The sequence below is a fragment of the Impatiens glandulifera genome, chromosome 3 (assembly GCF_907164915.1).
Source record: "Impatiens glandulifera chromosome 3, dImpGla2.1, whole genome shotgun sequence".
Taxonomy (NCBI): Eukaryota; Viridiplantae; Streptophyta; class Magnoliopsida; order Ericales; family Balsaminaceae; genus Impatiens; species Impatiens glandulifera.
The window spans coordinates 18,436,202-18,454,263 of record NC_061864.1 but is presented as its reverse complement, the minus strand read 5'-3'; the positions used below and the strand labels follow the sequence as shown (position 1 = coordinate 18,454,263).

The window sequence follows — 18,062 nt, the reverse complement described above, 5'->3', positions numbered from 1 at the left end:
ATCTAGACTAGTTTAAGTCTGAATGAAATTGGTTTTCTCTTTGTATACCTCAACTTTGGGTTTAAAGTTGAGAAAACATTTGTATCTGTTTCTTGCTTATAGTGAAATTTTGCTGGTTGGCCCCGTGGTTTTCTACCCTCCAGGTTGAGAGGGTTTTCCACGTAAATCTGATATTGTTTTGTTATGTGCTTGATCTTCTGTTTTAGACTTGGATAACTTGTGCATTTATCCATCTCACATTGCTAGATTACAGTATAAAAGTAATATATTCATTTCAAAATTCTCAACAACTTGAGAGTGGCTGTCTCCAGCAATTGCTCTTTATCATTATTCTTAAAATATTCATAAAATGATTGAGATAGAATTGTAAAGTGTTCAAATAGTCCATTCATTTATCAATTGGTTAAATAATTAATTTGATCGATTCATTCATCAAAAATCATATTAAATACTATAATATACATTATAAATTGGTTCATTATACATTTTTTTTTTTCATTTTACTCAATTTCTTTTAGTTAAATTAGGTATATTATTAATGACAATTGTTGGTCATAATTAAAACGACAAATAGGAGGTTTGATTTTCACAATTTAAAATCATTTTAAGTGAAGTTCAACATAAAAATAAAAAATTAAACCAACAAATTGTATAGGTTTTGTTTGAACCATTCTCATTTGGATTTGGTTTTTCTTATCTTTTCAAAAAATAATTATTTTTTATAAATAAATAAAAACTATGGCTAATTAATTACATTTCACAAATAAAAACAAAATTTAAAACCAAACACATACAGCATTTAACATTTTTTATGAATTGTAAAGTTAAGTTGTAAATTCACTTAAGTTACCTTGGATTATAAAACCATGTTGTTTTCACAACATCAAATTACATTTATTTTATCATAGTTGTTTTCTGGAGGGCAATAATTAGAAAAAATAAAGTATTTTAAGAACCAAAAGAAATAAAATAAAATATACAATGATTAAATATATATAACCAAAATCAAATAAGCAAAATATATATTAAATTCAAGACCAAATTGGCTACCCAAATCATGATGAAGAAGAGGTTGAGAACAAGACAAGATGATGTTGATGTGGATCATTATCCAGACAATATCCTAAACATGTAATTCCTATATGCAACAACTCTAATCAGAATGCTTCCAATAATGATGATACATTAAAAAACACTACAAAATTCTACAGAAAAACAGAGTTTATCTAGCAACCGTGGAAGTGCATTTTGCGCTTTCTTCTTTGCTTGACCAGCTATCATTGATTCCGCATGCCAGCACAAGGCGTTCTATCTGGATCGCACCTGTCGTTTCCATTTCCAACCTCGAACAGTACTCCCCAAATGTTGTAAGACTTACATTAAGATGAAAATCAATCCCAAACAACAACTTCAGCTCCAATCTGTTCATCTCTTTCGTGCTTATCCCTCCCACTTTCGCATAATATGCGTTGTTAAAGAATCTGAAAACCAACCCATCAAAAGTAATGTATATATATAACATCAGAACTACAGCTTTTTGCCCCAAAATTTTATTAAAAATGCTGCAATAGACATGAACACCTCATGTATTATCAAATCATCTATCAAAATAATACAACAAAACAAGATAATCCAATATCAAACATCCTTATATCAATCAAAATACCATTCTTTTAAAACTCGAAAAAAAATAGAAGGGCATTTTAGTCATTTCAACAAACAGCATACGTGATACATCAATCAATACTTCACAAAAACAAGATAACCCGTTATCAAACATCCTCGAAAGATACCTGTTTTGGAGGTTACTTCAACAGTAACTTACATTGAAATTCATCTTCTTGTCTAAGAAAAACTTTTTTAGTAAATTACCCACTTACCTTTTTGTTAACTAATCTCACATTTGTTGATTCGAGCATATGATGTTACTTTGTGAATGTCAAATGCAATTAATAACAACTAAACTAGATAGATAAAAGTGACTTTTACTTCAAACTGAAAACAATAACAATAAAACACTTCAAATTTATCAGCTAATGATTGCAAATTCTATCAAAATTCAAAGGGCAAGAAAGAATTAAGCTAAAAATACTTACGCATCATCAACGAATTTCGCAGCAGTCATGACACTAGTGATTAGAAGCCGATGAACATTAAGGGAAGTAAGATGAACATTCCCACGTTGCATAAACCTATCCAAATATATCAAGGAAACCACAAAGCAAGAAGGACTGCAGTATGAATACTTGAATATACGTTCAATATATTGTTGAATGCTCAGAGAAGGTGGTCTTAAACCATGAAACACTGTAATCACATCTTTGATTTGGGAATTCTCCAGAAATTTTTCATTTTCTTGAACTAGTCTTTCAAGGAGTAAAGCTAAAAGTGATATAACTCGAGGGATTCCTTTACTCCCATTTTCTAACTGCTTAAGCTCTAAAACATGGTAAGTGTCTGAACTCACTTCTTCCTGTTCAAGAGCCAAAGTTCCCATATTGGTTCTGCAGTAAAACATGGGCAGATTTTGAAAATGAAGATCAAAATCTACATCAAACGTTTTATCTATTAAAGATCTTAAATAATATTAGATCTGAAAAAAGAGGAATCTTGTTAATTCAGATCCAAGCAATTATAAAGTTAACAACAAGAAGCCTTAGTTCTGAATTCTAATACCCAATAATATTCTCCAGCTTATTTGAGTGAATCTCACACAATGCTAAAGATAAAAAATGGATTAGAAAAGGGAATGAACTTACGGAAATTAGGGAAACGGCATCAGTCGATCTGATTCATGTGAATCTTGAAGAAAGTAAAGTAGGGTTCATCTTCATATTGGTTTCACACTCACCCTCTTGCATATATGAATTTATTGGATAAAAAAATGGTTTCCGTCTCTCTCTCTCTCTCCAATTAGGGTTGTCAAATGGAGAATCACTTTATCTCTTTAGCTACCAGGGTGTCCCACATCGTCTACTCGTTTCCCAATTACTTCGATTTATTTACTTTTTTCCTTCTCGTGATATAAATCATCTTCATCTTTCTTCCCTCTCCCAGTATTAGGCTCTCTCTCTTGCTGGAGTTAAATCTCTCTCACAGAGAGAAACATGAATGCCACTTGTCGGTGATGGATGTGGTGCAAAACTTCAATCTCCAGCTGTCAATTTTTATCTTATTATTATAGAGACATTATTTAATAATGGAGGAAGATAGATGTATCATTGTCAATTTTTGTTATTATATACCTGACAATTTTAGTTTTTAAATCTACTATTGTCTTCATCAACCACCCAATTCCAAATTTGAGATTTTGTCTAAATGAGAATAATTATCCAAAATTTAAATTTCAGTCCAATAATTTTGAATATATTTTTTAAGGTAATTTCAAATAGAAACTGGTTTAAGTTCTAAATATTCCTTAATAGTACTCAGACCAGGCAAAGCTAGGACTAGGACTTGGGCTCCAAATGAGTCCAGTTATTTGTGAGTCAATCGATAAAAACTCGACTTTGATCCACTCGAGCTAATATAATATTTGTTCGATTGTATGATAGTATATAATACATATTTTATTTATTTTAATATTAAAACTTAAAACAAATATTTTTTCATACTTTGTTTTCAAAGTTCATAAGTGAGATTACATTATTCTATCATATTGTTCTCAAATTTTAAAAGAAGAAACCCTAATTCTGCAAATATAACATTAATATATTCTAACAATAATATCATATATATATTTTTAGTATTATTTCTTTTTCGCAATTGATCTCCCTTAATTACCAGCATTCTCCATTATTATTATTTTCCCACTTATTTAAAAGCATTTTTTCATATTCACAATTTCCAATCACTTTTTCACAAACACTATCTTATGTTGCTTCATTTTTTTATTTATTATTTTTATGTTTTTTCATTCGAATATTAGTAAACTCAAATTATTCAACAACTTTTTCGTTGAATATATATGAAAATTTAATATTTTGTTTTGAAAATAAATTTTATTTCGAGTTCAAACTCAAATTTATTTTTAATTCAAATTTTTCGAGTCGAACTAATAAATACTTAAACAAGTAAACAAGTCGAGGTTGAGTAACTTGAGTTCAAACTGGTTTGAGCTCGACTCGACTCATTTGCATCCTTAGGCGGCGAATGTTGAATATTGATGAGCCTTAATGCAACTTTTATTTCTTTTATTTTTTTAATAATTTTTAGAATATATAAATATGTATAATAATTGAATGTAAAAATTAAGAAAACTAATTTAGCTTACTTAGTTATTCTTTTTATAGTCTTAATTACTATATGTTAAGAGTTCAAACATTGGGAAAAACATATTTTTATATTTTACGTTGCTCTAAGATAGGTGACACTCCTATGGTTTAATAAGTAACAGTAACACATAAAATATATTATGCCAAATAGGAGTGCTTTCAAATAGAATGTTAGTTTTATTGTCTCTTTATTAAGAAAAAAACAAAAACAAATTTATATCTTTTTACTGCTACAAAGTTAAGAGTTTTAGCAATTTTAAACCAATTAATCAAACAAAATTAAGTTCGAAATAATTTATAATAATAATTTCAATATTTTTTTATTAAATAAGTAAAATAGTTATTATACTTTTTAACTCTACTATTTTCACACGGTAAAATTCTCAAAATTTAAATCTCATTATTATTATTAAAATTATACTAAAACGAAATTATATTTTCAGAAGCCATCTATTAGGAGACGTATTTGAACACATAGCTTCCCAGTTGGGTTGTTTTTTTTCTTATGTAGAGTATTAGTAATGTTTGAGTTAAAGAAAAAACTCATAAATACAAGTCTTAATAGTAATTAACAACAATCTTTCTTCAAGAAGTGATATCACAAAGAAACCACAGAAACTAAGACATAACCAATACAAGATCGAAAATCCGAGCACATGAAAACATGTTTCCAAAAATTGCAACTAGCGCCCTCTGCCACGACCCCGCCCACGACCTCTTCCTCTCCCTCGGCCCATCGGTTTTCCTAACATAATAAAGAGCAACCCTTATAATAAAAAGAAAAATACCAGCAAATCGGAATGTGGGAAAGAAAGAAATAAACAGTTAATACCAGCAATCGGCTTCTTTGGCTTGATCTTAGGAGTATCTTCAACCAGCAATGTCTCGATATTCAAACTGTCGGGAAGGATGTAATAACGAATGTTGTTACCCCTCACACTCAGGTGATCCAAAGTCACAGGGTTTTTGTTTTTCAATGTAAGCTTCACCATCTTTAGATGAGTATTCATGCTTACATCCACACCTACATTAACAAACAAACCAACCAGACGAATTTACAGTTTAAAGAGCTTGTTTCTTGTAGGATTATTTGAAAATAACACATTTTTGTTTCATTAAAAAGTATATTATTAAAGCAAAGGAACCAGCATAGGGAGTTCTCCAAATCAAAGCAGAATGATTAAAACAGCAACAAGGAGCTTGTTCACATTCTGTATGTTTTCTTCAAATAGCAACATATTTCAATGGAGGGAAACTAAACCCTATATAAATTACATTAATACGAAGTGAGAATCCAGTGTAGGGTGTTTCCTGAGGCAACACTGTCTTTAACAACAGCGAATAAAATGTTCTTGCGAATAATAGTAATTCTTTTATTACGATATAAATCAAAATGGGGAGGACAAGAGATTAGTTGGCTTGTTTTTTCGCAAGAGATTTGGATCAGGGAAAACAAAACAATTACAATTACACAAAAGGGTGTTCTTCTGAAGGAACCCTGATTTCAACCTTAGGGATACTACATAGTCAGTATTGATATACACAGTTGATGTTCATACTCATTCGAACTCAGGGATCATACATAATAAGTATAGGGATTCTACAATTCAGATAGAAAGAAATAGCTCAGGCACAAATGACTAACTTTGTTAAAATTTTAGACAGAATTGGCTCCATGGATAACCCTAACTAATACACTAGAGGAGAAACTAAAGATAAATTACTGAGTAAACTGTAAAGCGAGCATTTTGAACTAGTGGTAATACTAAATCAGTAACAAAAGTCATCATATTGATATTGCAAAGAAAAGTAACGTAACTAGTACAACTCGAATTGGTCTAACATCCACAATTAACACCAAAATCATCATCATGGAGACGAAGAGAGGGATAGAGAGAGGACCTGTAATGGTTCCATGAACAATGGTTCCATTCTTGAGCTCGATGGATACAGTTTCATTGTTCAATTTCATCAAAAACCTGCTCGTGCAACAAAATCAAAAACATCAGCGCACGACTATAGGAAGAGATAGAAACAGCGAAATAACGTTGAAATGAGACAGAAATGGACCTGACGAGCTTCATTGTCGACGGCGGAAGGAAGAAGATCGACGCCCTAGACCTTTCTAAGCCAACGCCGGCAGCCGGGGAAGGAGAAATCTCAACTGGGCTTTTAAAAGGAAAGCGCAGTGTAGACTACAAGGCTGCAGCTGAATGGATTCAGCAAACGACGTCGTCTTCATCTTAGAAAAACCCTCTACTTTAATAGTGGGCTTTCTGATTAGCCCAAACAGAGTTCGGATCTGTACCACCAGATAAAGTGGCCCAATAATATATATATTCATTTAAAAAAATCAATATTAATGAGCGTTCTAATTCTCACTTATGCTACCTTAATAAATAGTTTAATATAATCTAATTTGGTTCAATATTATTTATTATTAAGGAGTTGTCGAACTAGTTTTTTTTTTTTATTATTGCAGATCAATTAACTCATTTAATGATTTGTTATTATTTTTCATATATATATATATATATATTAAAAAATAAATTTAGGGTGAATATTGGAATTGATCTAAACCGTCAACTGAACCAAAAAAACATATAATTTGTTGGATATAGAATTTTGATATAATATATTATGTTTAGATAGAGTCTATTCAAATAATCGAAAACACTCATTAATATATTTATTAAAATATGATGTATAATTTTTTCCAAATATACAACTTAATTTTTTTTTGTTTGAAAATGTTGTTAGATAAGGGTGTGTTTGATGATGGGAAATTGGAATTGGAATTGGCATTGGAATTCTAATTCCAATTCCATGAGAATTGGCATTGAATTACAATTCAATTCCTATGTTTGGAAAAATGATAAAATTTTAATTCAATTCCAATTCCTATGTTTGGGAAAATGATAGAATTGTAATTCAATTCTAATTCCAATGTTTGTAAAATAAAATATCGGTTCAAAATGTTAACTTTTAAAATATATTTTCACGTTTTGGCACGTTTAATACGTTTTTGACATTTTCACACGTTTTTCACGTTTTTCACACGTTTTAACACGTTTTTCATATTTTCACACATTTTTCACGTTTTTCACACGTTTTAACACGTTTTTCACATTTTTCACACGTTTTTCACGTTTTTCAAACGTTTTTCACGTTTTTCACATGTTTTTCACGTTTTTCACGTTTTCACACGTTTTCACGTTTTTTTACACGTTTTAATACGTTTTCACGTTTTTCACACATTACAACACGTTTTTCACGTTTTTCACACATTATTCACACGTTTTCACGTTTTCACGTTCTTCACACGTTTTAACAAGTTTTTCACGTTTTTCACACGTTTTAACACGTTTTTCACGTTTTCAAACGTTTTCACGTTTTTTACACGTTTTTCACACGTTTGTCACACGTTTTTCACGTTTTCACACATTTTTCACGCGTTTTTCACGTTTTCACGTTTTTCATGTTTTCACGTTTTTTAAACGTTTTTCATGTTTTCACATGTTTTTCACGTTTTTCACACGTTTTTCACGTTTTCACACGTTTTCATGTTTTTACACGTTTTAATACGTTTTCACGTTTTTCACACATTACAACACGTTTTTCACGTTTTTCACACATTATTCACATGTTTTTCACGTTTTCACGTTTTTCACGTTTTTCACACGTTTTTCACGTTTTCAAACGTTTTCACGTTTTTTACACGTTTTAACACGTTTTTCACATGTTTTTCACACGTTTTCACGTTTTTTACACGTTTTAACACGTTTTTCACATGTTTTTCACATGTTTTCACGTTTTTCACACATTTTCACATGTTTTTCACGTTTTTCACACGTTTTAACACGTTTTTCACGTGTTAAAACGTGTTAAACGTGTTAAATGTGTTAAAAATGTGTCAAACGTGTCAAAAATGTAAAAACATGTGAAACGTGTCAACGTGTTAAAAACGTTTTAAACGTGTTAAAAAACATGAAAACGTGTCAAAAACGTGTTAAACGTTCCAAACATGTGAAAAATGTGTTAAACATGCCAAATCGTGAAAAACGTGTTAAACGTGTCAAAAATGTGGTAAACGTGTCAAAAACGTAAAAAAAGTGTTAAATGTGTTAAAAACGTAAAAACATGTTAAACGTGTCAAAAACGTAAAAAATGTGTTAAATGTGTCAAAAACGTGAAAACGTGTTAAACGTGTCAAAAAGTGTTAAACATGTGAAAAACTTGTTAAACGTGCCAAAACGTGTTAAACGTGTCAAAAATGTGGTAAACATATCAAAAACGTAAAAAAATGTGTTAAATGTGTCAAAAACGTGAAAACATGTTAAACGTGTCAAAAACATGTTAAATATGTGAAAAACTTGTTAAACGTGCCAAAACGTGTCAAAAATGTGGTAAACGTGTCAAAAACGTAAAAAAAAAACGTGTTAAATATGTCAAAAACGTGAAAACGCGTTAAACATGTCAAAAACGTAAAAAAAAACGTGTTACATGTGTCAAAAACGTGAAAACGTGTTAAATATGTGAAAAACTTGTTAAACGTGCCAAAACGTGCAAAATGTGCCAAAACATAAAAAACGTGTCAAACGTGTCAAAAACGTGTTAAACGTGTTAAAAACGTGAAATTATGTTAAACGTGTCAAAAACGTGTTAAACGTGTCAAAGACGTGAAAAACGTGTTAAATGTGTCAAAAACGTGTTAAACATGTCAAGGACGTGAAATATGTGTTAAATGTGTCAAAACGTGACAAAAACGTGTTAAACGTTCCAAAAACGTGTTAAACGTGTTAAAAACGTAAAAATCATGTTAAACATGTCAAAAACGTGTTAAACGTGTCAAGAACGTGAAAAACGTGTTAAATGTGTCAAAACGTGTTAAATGTGCCAAAACGTGTTAAACGTGCCAAAAACGTATTAAACGTGCCAAAAATGTGTTAAACGTGCCAAAATATGAAAATAGGTTAAACGTGTAAAAAAACGTGTTAAAAACGTGTAAAACGTGTTTAATGTGTGAAAAAACGTGTTAAACATATCAAAAACATGAAAAACGTGTTAATTTGGAATTACAATTCCGACCTAAAAAGATAGGAATTGAGAACTATCAAATTACACTATATTGAATTCCATTGGAATTCTAATTCCAATTCCAATTCTTAATATTAAAGTGTCTAACAAACATAAGAATTGGAATTGGACCCTCCAATTCCAATTCCAATGCCAATTCCAGGGCTATCAAACACACCCTAAGTGTTTTGTAGTTTATTTTGTTTGATTAAATATATGGTATTAATGAATGTATATTAGAGACTTTTGTTAATTGAATCTAGTAAAGTTATTTTTATTTTTTATTTTATAATATATAACAGAAAATTACATATATCAAACAACTTAAAACAATACATAAATAGCTAGAGTTTGTAAGCAAAACTTTTATTCATTATTTGGTAATATTTATATAGAACCAAAATAGATAGAGGTTCATATTTCTAACAACAGAAATAGATAGATGGACTAGTGATGAATAATCACGACAAGAATACGCTTGGGCAATAATAAGTAACATTGCAAACATTCTCGACTGTAATAGTATACTCGTGTAATGGTCTAATCATAAAGGGAGCCAAATGAACTAAAAGACTACACACGCATTCACTATCCAATTCCTTGAGCCATCTACAACATTCCTGTTCCGTAGGGGTTTCATGGTGGTGGTGCCTATGTCTATGCCTATGCCGATCATGATGATGATGATGACGACGACGCCTATCATTATCTTCGTATTCATCACGAGGCGGGTCGTTTGGGGGAGGTGGTGGAGGATAGGAAGACGCAGGGAGAAGTGGAGTATACGGGAGCAATCCACATGCATGGTTGGCTAAATTAATTTGGGATTTGCATAGTGGACGAGGAGTGATTGGAGGAATTGGTAATGGACGTAGGCCGGGTAGCCGTTGAGTCGTGGTTTTGGTAGTGAGAATTATGGTAAGAAAAGTGAAAAAGAAAATTGATTTGATCATGATGTTGTATGTGTATGGTGATTTTTTAAATTTATTATCTTTTGTGTAAATTAATGTGATCCAATTTACAAATATATAAACATGGTAACATGACAAGATTATGATATGTTATTGTTGTGTTTGGAAGGATCTTTGTTTTGAAGTAATCTAACACACCAAGATTATGTGGGGTTTGGTTTAATTTGATTAGGTTTAGTAATGTTACTCATGCATTACTTGAGCTTCTTTAAATGTTTTAATAACTAGATAATTGACAATTGTTACTTCTAAAAGGTGCAAGTAATAATTATAATTATTAATAGAATGTTTTTTATGCAATTAGTTTTATTTGAATTATCCATGGAAAATATTTATATTATGAAATGAAGAAAAATTTATAAAAGCAATGTAACTCACCTACATGATCCCTTTCATATTCTTTGCTATAGTATCTTTTCAAACCCAAAGGTAGGTCCTTTAATATTAAGAAAATGAATTACAATACAGTGATTGTATGGTTCTCAATTCCACTATTTTTAGATCTAGAATTGTAATTTCAATTTTTTTTTATGATTTTTCAAACAAAATAACTTATTATTTTATTATTTAAAACACAGTTAAAGTTTTTAATCGATAATTAATTTTTTAAAATTTAGGATGTTAAAATATCGAACCAATGTCTTTTTATTTATTTATTTAGTAAATTAACATTTTGAATATATATTAATTTAAGAAGTAAAAAAATCATGACATAGTAAAATTGTTATTATTGTCTTCAAATTAAAAAAATATATATAGAAAAATGATGTTACACATAAACTAAACAAACTAGAATATACAAAGAGCAAAATCAGCAAATTGAGAAGTTGATTTGAGGCACGTGCTTAGCACATTTTCCTTAAAACATTTTTACCGTATTCTCTTGTGCTAAAGTTTATCGTAAATGGTTGTTTCCCAGAATACAACAAATTTAGTAGTGATTCAACACTGTCACTGGAATCACTACGCATCGAACTTGACAAAGTATCTGAATCGATCATCGAGTTTCAACGGAAATATAACGAGTCAATAACTCGAAAAACACTCACAAAATAAGGAGTGAGTTTTCGAAATTCTAGAGGAAATAACTCTTAGAATTCTAGAATAAGAAATGATAAGATGATATAATATTGTACATAAGATGGTGTGGAATAGAATGCTTATTTATATTGTTGAAATAATAAATTGTTAATTAAATCATCAATTAATGCAATAGTTGACACTGTTTGCTTCTTCATTTGTCTCAATATTTATTCTTAATTAAGGGTAATTGCTTGGCAAAATTAATTAAAACATTTGTTTTGCAATACTAAGGTTACATGGTTTTTCAATTGTTAATAATAATATTAAATTATCAAAATAATTGATAATAATAAACTCATTTAAGTTACACTAAAAATTAACAACATTTTATTAATTGGTCATCAATCATTTTAAATCAATTAATTTAAATTAATTAATTCAAATTATACATTTGAATCAAATTTCACCTTCTAATTCATGTTTGAATTTTATATGAATTTGATTTAATTTTATTACTCACATTCTAATTTTCATGCATTAATAGAATTTATAGAATTAGACGCTTGTATTGCTCTCTCATAACTCCGTTTTCACGGTTTATGCTGCTCTCATTTCACTCGGCACTACTATGAGAATTACTTTTGCTTTCTTTTCCTCTGGCTACTAAGATGTTTCAGTTCGCCAGGTTGTCTCTTCTCTGCCCATGAATTCATGAGCAGAATGTTGACCTATTTGAGAATCTTCGGATCTATGCTTATTTTCAACTCCCCGAAGTATTTTGTCGCTTACTACGCCCTTCCTCGTCTCTGGGTGCCTAGGTATCCACCATAAGCCTTTCCTCATTTTTGAATTTAGGAAATTAAAATGTCGAACCAACATGTGGTTTATAATATATGAAGTTAACATGTTGCATTGATATTTTTTTTAATGAAAATCAAAACTTAAAAAATCTCTTAACCCTTAAGTTATTCTAATTAGTTGTGTCAAACTAATATTTTAATAAAATAAATAATATATTTTAAAATTATTTTATCATATTTTTTTTACAAAACAAATGAATTAAGATTGAATTACAATTATATAGTTTTTCAAAACTTATAAATTGTAATTAATGTCAATTCTTATGAAATTGAAATTAAAATTTCAATATTTTGAATTTTTATGGTTTGAAAGAATGTAATTTTCTTCTTCATTAGTTACTTGAATGACTTTTTATGAATAAATGACATGAAACTTTTGTTCAATATATGAATCTTCCTATATAAATATATAGTTATTATACTAAATAAATAATAATAATAATAATAATAAAAATAAGAATGTTGCATGAAAACGTATTTAAAATTTTAATGATTCGAAAAAGTTGTAGACGGTTAAGTCTGTTACATCTTGGAAAACGGATTTGTAGCGTAGAGAGATGTTTTCTCTCTAACCGCCACTTGCCTCCCTTCTCCTCCCCGCCTTTTTTCATTCTCTTTCTCTCACACACAGTCACACACACACATACAGAGACAGACAGACGCATACACGCTCACACAAGCACAAGCATAATGTTGATCACTTCTTCACTCGTCACTCTCACGAACTGCTGCAAAATGGAAGCTGAAAAGAAGGAACCGATTATCCAAGTAGTAGATCTATTGAGTATCTCATAGATTCAATACTCTATACTCCGGATTTCTAAAGGATTCCGTAACTGTGAGGCTCTTTTACCTTTCGATTATTCTTTTGAAATTGATTCATAACATAGATGTAGATAAGAGGACAATAGATTGATGTATCAGTGGATTCGATCGAATCAGATGATTAAACCTATTTTTTCTGACTTTAGATTCTCTTGTAGAGATAATCATGAGCGTATAAGCTTCAAAGAATATGTGAATTACAACATTTTAGGTATATATATGTATGGATTAAGTAGTAAATCACAATCTTATCTCAGCTTGAGGCTACCTTTTCTCTGTTAGTTTTTTTCATTTATGATGTGCATAGTTGTTGGAAATTAGAGTTTATGGAATTCAATCAGATTATGTGTATAAAATGTGCATAGTCTTTGAAGTGTGGAATAAAATTTGATATCATGAGCCGATGATGAGATATAACTGGATTATTTGGAGATTTGTCACTCTTAATGAATCCATTTTACTCGATTAATTAACAGTATTTAGCTATGAAATTTCTTTATTACTCAGGGATCCTACGGTTTTGAAGGAAGAAAATGGCAAACCTCCAGGATATTGGCCTTTCTGCTGCTATTAATATTCTTTCGGCCATTGGTTTCCTTCTGGCTTTCTCAATGTTACGACTTCAGCCACTCAATGATAGAGTTTATTTCCCAAAATGGTATTTGAAGGGTATTAGAAGCAGTCCAACACACAACCGAGCTTTTGCATCAAAATTCGTTAACTTGGACTTCAGAACATACATAAAATTTTGGACTTGGATGCATGCGGCTTTAAGAATGCCTGAACCAGAGCTTATAGATCATGCAGGGCTGGACTCTGCTATGTATGTTCGGATTTACCTTCTAGGGTGAGCTTCATCATTGACTTCCTTTTTTAATATGGTCTAATTTCTGGCAATTGAGTTTACATTCAACTTCTAAAGCAGAAAAAAGAGCTCAACTGGTTAATAACACATTATTACATGCTTTATTCTTGTATAATAACATATTTTGAAATCATTTACAGATTAAAAATATTCATTCCAATAACTGCACTTGCTTTTGGAGTCTTGATTCCTATAAATTGGACCGGGAAAACATTAGGAAATATCAAGGATATTAATCATATTACATTCGATAAAGTTGACAAGCTTTCTATATCGAATGTGCCTTCTGGTTCCAACAGGTGAGGTTCATATTTCACATCTGTACACTTACCATTTCAATATGTTCTATTATTCATCTGTTTAAAAATGTATGAACTAATCCTTAAATGTGGAAGTTTTTTCTTAGAAGGTTGTTAATTCGTTATCTGCACCAGAAAATACATATAAGAAGTCAATAGGACACAATGGTGAACATCTATGTAGAACACAGTAGAACAATTTCTCAATATTAGAGAACACAATTTGTTTAGTTGCTTGTAGATGTATATTTTGTTACTTGGTGATCCTTGTTTGCAACTAAGAAATACATTTTTTTTTTCTTCTTCAGGTTTTGGGCCCATATCTTAATGGCATATGTTTTCACAGGTTGGACTTATTATGTGTTATATAATGAGTATAAAATCATAGCTAATAAGAGACTACATTTTCTTGCATCTGAGGGTCGTCGTCCAGATCATTTCACAGTAAGTTGGCTTAACAAATTGGAGAATTACGTTGAATCTAATCTTGGTGTATATGTTGCATTGGTTTATTCTGAAGTTAGTACAATTTGCAAATTAATATCTTGTCTCAAACTAATTAACACCATTATAATGTGTTTAATTTATCTTTTGACCAGCTAGGTTGATGAGTATTTTCGATTACTTTTGCAGGTTCTTGTGAGAAATGTTCCTCCTGACCCTGATGAATCTGTTAGCGAGCACGTTGAACATTTCTTTTGTGTAAATCATCGTGATCAGTACCTTACACATCAGGTTCATTTCTTTTGTTATGATAACAAAGCTTGAATGCTTCTTCATTGTTTTTTAGATTAGATGGCAATAGAAATTAATACTTTTCATGAAATGAATTGTGGGAAGATGAGTCACTCGGGTTTAGGCTAATGAAGATAACAATATCTCAACTCAAAACTAAAAGTAAATTGAATGCGGAAAATCTTACCTGCATGTTTGGAAACATTACTACAAATGCAAATTTATCTCATGGGAAATGACCAAAACTTTTATTTGTGTTTTTAGAAATTGCACTCATGTACCAAAGCTTATGTTTCTGGTCTTGTAGATTGTTTATAATGCAAATCTCCTTGCATCGATAGTGGAAAAGAAGAAGAAATTACTAAACTGGCTAACTTATTACCAAAACAAGTTTGAGAGGAACCCTTCTACTAGACCAACCATAAAGGTACTTTTTCTCCTCAGAAAGTCTGACTGCACTAAGCCTTTCTGTTTTTTTATTTTATTTTCCATTAATAAGAAAACCAGTGTGTTAGAGATGTCTCACATCAAGCCAATGTATAGACAGGTGTCTGGGGGCTCTGCGGAACGCCTGTTGATGCAATTGACCGTTATGAGTCTGAACTCAAATGTTTGAGTGAAGAAGTAAGTCTACCTAGCACAAATATAAACTATTAGGTTATAAATTTGGAAGTTTAGAAAGTGATAATGAAGAAATGGTTACAATTTGCAGGAAGATGTAGAACGAGAGAAGGTACTAAGTGATCCAAATGCAGTAATACCAGCTGCATTTGTTTCATTCAGAACTCGATGGGGAGCAGCCATATGTGCTCAAACTCAGCAAACAAGTAACCCAACAATCTGGCTAACAGAATGGGCTCCTGAGCCACGTGACATTTATTGGAGTAATCTGGCGATACCATATGTTTCTCTGTCGATCAGAAGGCTGCTGATGGCAGTTGCTTTATTTTTCCTCATCTTCTTCTTCATGATTCCCATCACATTTGTTCAGTCTTTAGCCAACATTGATGGGATTGTCAAGGTCTTCCCTTTCATCAGACCATTGATGGAGATGTATGTGTGTGTATATAACATTAAGGTAGTAATTAGTGAATGGTGAATGACGAGTTGTTATATAATTGCTTGCAGGAGCATTATAAAATCGTTTATTCAAGGTTTTCTTCCAGGCATTGCATTGAAGATATTCCTGATTATACTCCCTTCTATTTTGATGACAATGTCGAAAATAGAAGGACTTACGTCACTATCAAACTTGGAGAGGAGGTCTGCAGGGAAATATTACTTTTTCATACTTGTTAATGTTTTCCTTGGAAGTGTGATAACTGGATCAGCACTTGATCAGCTCCAAGCTTTCCTGAACCAGTCTCCATCCAAGTAAGTATGAATTTATTTATTTAAAAGATGATGATGGTATAAATAAGAGTGATTTGTTTGTTTGATTTGTAGGATACCAAAAACTCTAGGTGTAGCAATCCCGAGAAGAGCAAATTTCTTCATAACATACACAATGGTTGATGGATGGTCTGGAGTTGCTGCAGAGATTGTTAGGCTGAGTCCTTTAGTTATGTTCCACATACAGAATGCATTCTTTGTTAAGACTGATAGAGACAGAGAAAAGGCAATGGATGCTGGCAGCTTGGATTTTGCATCTTCAGAGCCAAGGATACAGCTCTATTTCCTATTGGGATTGGTATATGCAGCAGTCACGCCTATACTTCTTCCTTTCATCATCGTGTTCTTTGCCTTTTCCTACATTGTCTACCGCCATCAGGTAAATTAGATTTTATCATATATTCTTTTATTCAAAACTTGTTATGACATGATGGTTGTGTCTGCTCTTTGGTTGGGTCAGATCATTAATGTGTATGATCAAAAGTACGAGAGTGGGGCTCGATTCTGGCCAGACGTGCACAGGCATATAATAATATGCATGTTAATATCTCAAGTGCTGTTGTTTGGATTGTTGAGCGCGAAAGAAGCGTCACATTCAACACCATTCTTGATTGCTCTACCTGTTTTGACAATATGGTTCCATAGATTCTGCAAGGGTCGGTTCGAGTCTGCATTCACGAAATTCCCAATTCAGGATGCGATGGTTAAGGATACGTTAGAGTTGGCAACAGAACCTCGGCTGAATTTGAAAGCGTATCTTCAGGATGCATACGTGCATCCGGTATTCAAAGGAGAAGAGATAGCAAAGGAAGAAGAAGAAGAAGCATATATGGATGAATTGGTAGAGAACAGTCCACTTGTTCCAACTAAGAGGAGTTCAGTAAAGGATAGTAGTCAGCATGGTGGTTCTTCTCAAGGTACTACTCCTGACCGTTCTCATGACATGCATCAAGCTTGATCAATTCAAATTCAAACTCCAATAATAATAATAATTATTATATGATCAAAACAACAACAACCAACCTCAAAAGACTGCATTTTTCTGTCAATTTTGCTTGGTCAAAACCTTGGTTTTGATTCATTTCTAATATTTATTCATTACAACCACAAAAAAAATGTGTTAGCTCAATTTGGGCTTGGGAAATTAACTATTAATCTGTTACTTGTTATCACTCTCAATTGGTTAGTGATTTGAGATTTTTGCTGCCATTCTAAATTCATTTTTTTGAACAACACTTTTTTTTTTCATGATTCTCGGTTGTTGTTGTTGTTATATTTGAGTAATTATATTTTTATCCAATTTATCATTCAAACTCCCTTTTATATGGTTTATATTATTTATTTATTTATTTTTCTGTTTAAAACATTTTTTTTTACAAAAATATTACCTGTCTAAGTGATTAACCATATTTATCTGTATTAATTGAAGTTGAATAATGACTAATGAAAATTTGTAAATAAGATTGAAATTTTATTATTAAAAATAAGATAAAGGTTTTTATGAAACCTGAATTATTTAAAAAAATAATGATTTGTGTTGATTTTGAAGAAGCAAAAATATTTTGGATAAAAAGACTTAAATGATATTAATATATAATGATAAAATAAAAAAAATGTAATTTAAAATAAAAAAATATTTTAATATTTTGAATGGTGTGATATAAAAGAGACGAATGAAATATGTTTTTTTTATTATGATTATTTTAATAACCCAAATAAAAAAAAGTCATTTTAACCTGACT

General features: G+C 30.9%; 4 protein-coding genes across 6 annotated transcripts; 1 reads left to right on the top strand and 3 right to left on the bottom strand.

Annotated features, from left to right (window-relative positions):
- Positions 1 to 996: 996 nt before the first annotated feature.
- Positions 997 to 3,070, bottom strand: LOC124930848 (cyclin-P3-1-like). Of its 3 annotated transcripts, none has more exons than XM_047471212.1 (3): positions 2,760 to 3,070; positions 2,097 to 2,499; positions 997 to 1,481 (listed from the first exon to the last, which is right to left on the bottom strand). In XM_047471212.1, exons 2-3 carry the CDS (start codon positions 2,495 to 2,497, stop codon positions 1,223 to 1,225), a joined length of 660 nt encoding a protein of 219 aa, XP_047327168.1. In that variant the 5' UTR covers positions 2,498 to 2,499; positions 2,760 to 3,070; the 3' UTR covers positions 997 to 1,222. The 3 variants fall into 3 exon arrangements, with proteins under 3 accessions (XP_047327168.1, XP_047327167.1, XP_047327166.1); XM_047471211.1 differs by having other exon boundaries at positions 2,097 to 2,504; positions 2,760 to 3,069; XM_047471210.1 differs by lacking the exon at positions 2,760 to 3,070 and having other exon boundaries at positions 2,097 to 2,533.
- Positions 3,071 to 4,737: 1,667 nt separating this feature from the next.
- Positions 4,738 to 6,495, bottom strand: LOC124931469 (small nuclear ribonucleoprotein SmD1a-like). The gene is made up of 4 exons (XM_047471939.1): positions 6,345 to 6,495; positions 6,177 to 6,253; positions 5,107 to 5,298; positions 4,738 to 5,019 (listed from the first exon to the last, which is right to left on the bottom strand). Exons 1-4 carry the CDS (start codon positions 6,356 to 6,358, stop codon positions 4,958 to 4,960), a joined length of 345 nt encoding a protein of 114 aa, XP_047327895.1. The 5' UTR covers positions 6,359 to 6,495; the 3' UTR covers positions 4,738 to 4,957.
- Positions 6,496 to 9,811: 3,316 nt separating this feature from the next.
- LOC124929901 lies at positions 9,812 to 10,303 on the bottom strand. The gene has a single exon (XM_047470282.1). It carries the CDS (start codon positions 10,301 to 10,303, stop codon positions 9,812 to 9,814), a length of 492 nt encoding a protein of 163 aa, XP_047326238.1.
- A 3,215-nt stretch (positions 10,304 to 13,518) lies between these two features.
- On the top strand, positions 13,519 to 17,311 carry LOC124932517 (CSC1-like protein At4g02900). Its single transcript, XM_047473165.1, has 10 exons — positions 13,519 to 13,876; positions 14,035 to 14,193; positions 14,502 to 14,637; positions 14,827 to 14,928; positions 15,236 to 15,355; positions 15,472 to 15,552; positions 15,641 to 15,981; positions 16,057 to 16,302; positions 16,375 to 16,699; positions 16,781 to 17,311. Exons 1-10 carry the CDS (start codon positions 13,563 to 13,565, stop codon positions 17,276 to 17,278), a joined length of 2,322 nt encoding a protein of 773 aa, XP_047329121.1. The 5' UTR covers positions 13,519 to 13,562; the 3' UTR covers positions 17,279 to 17,311.
- The last annotated feature ends 751 nt before the right edge of the window (positions 17,312 to 18,062 follow it).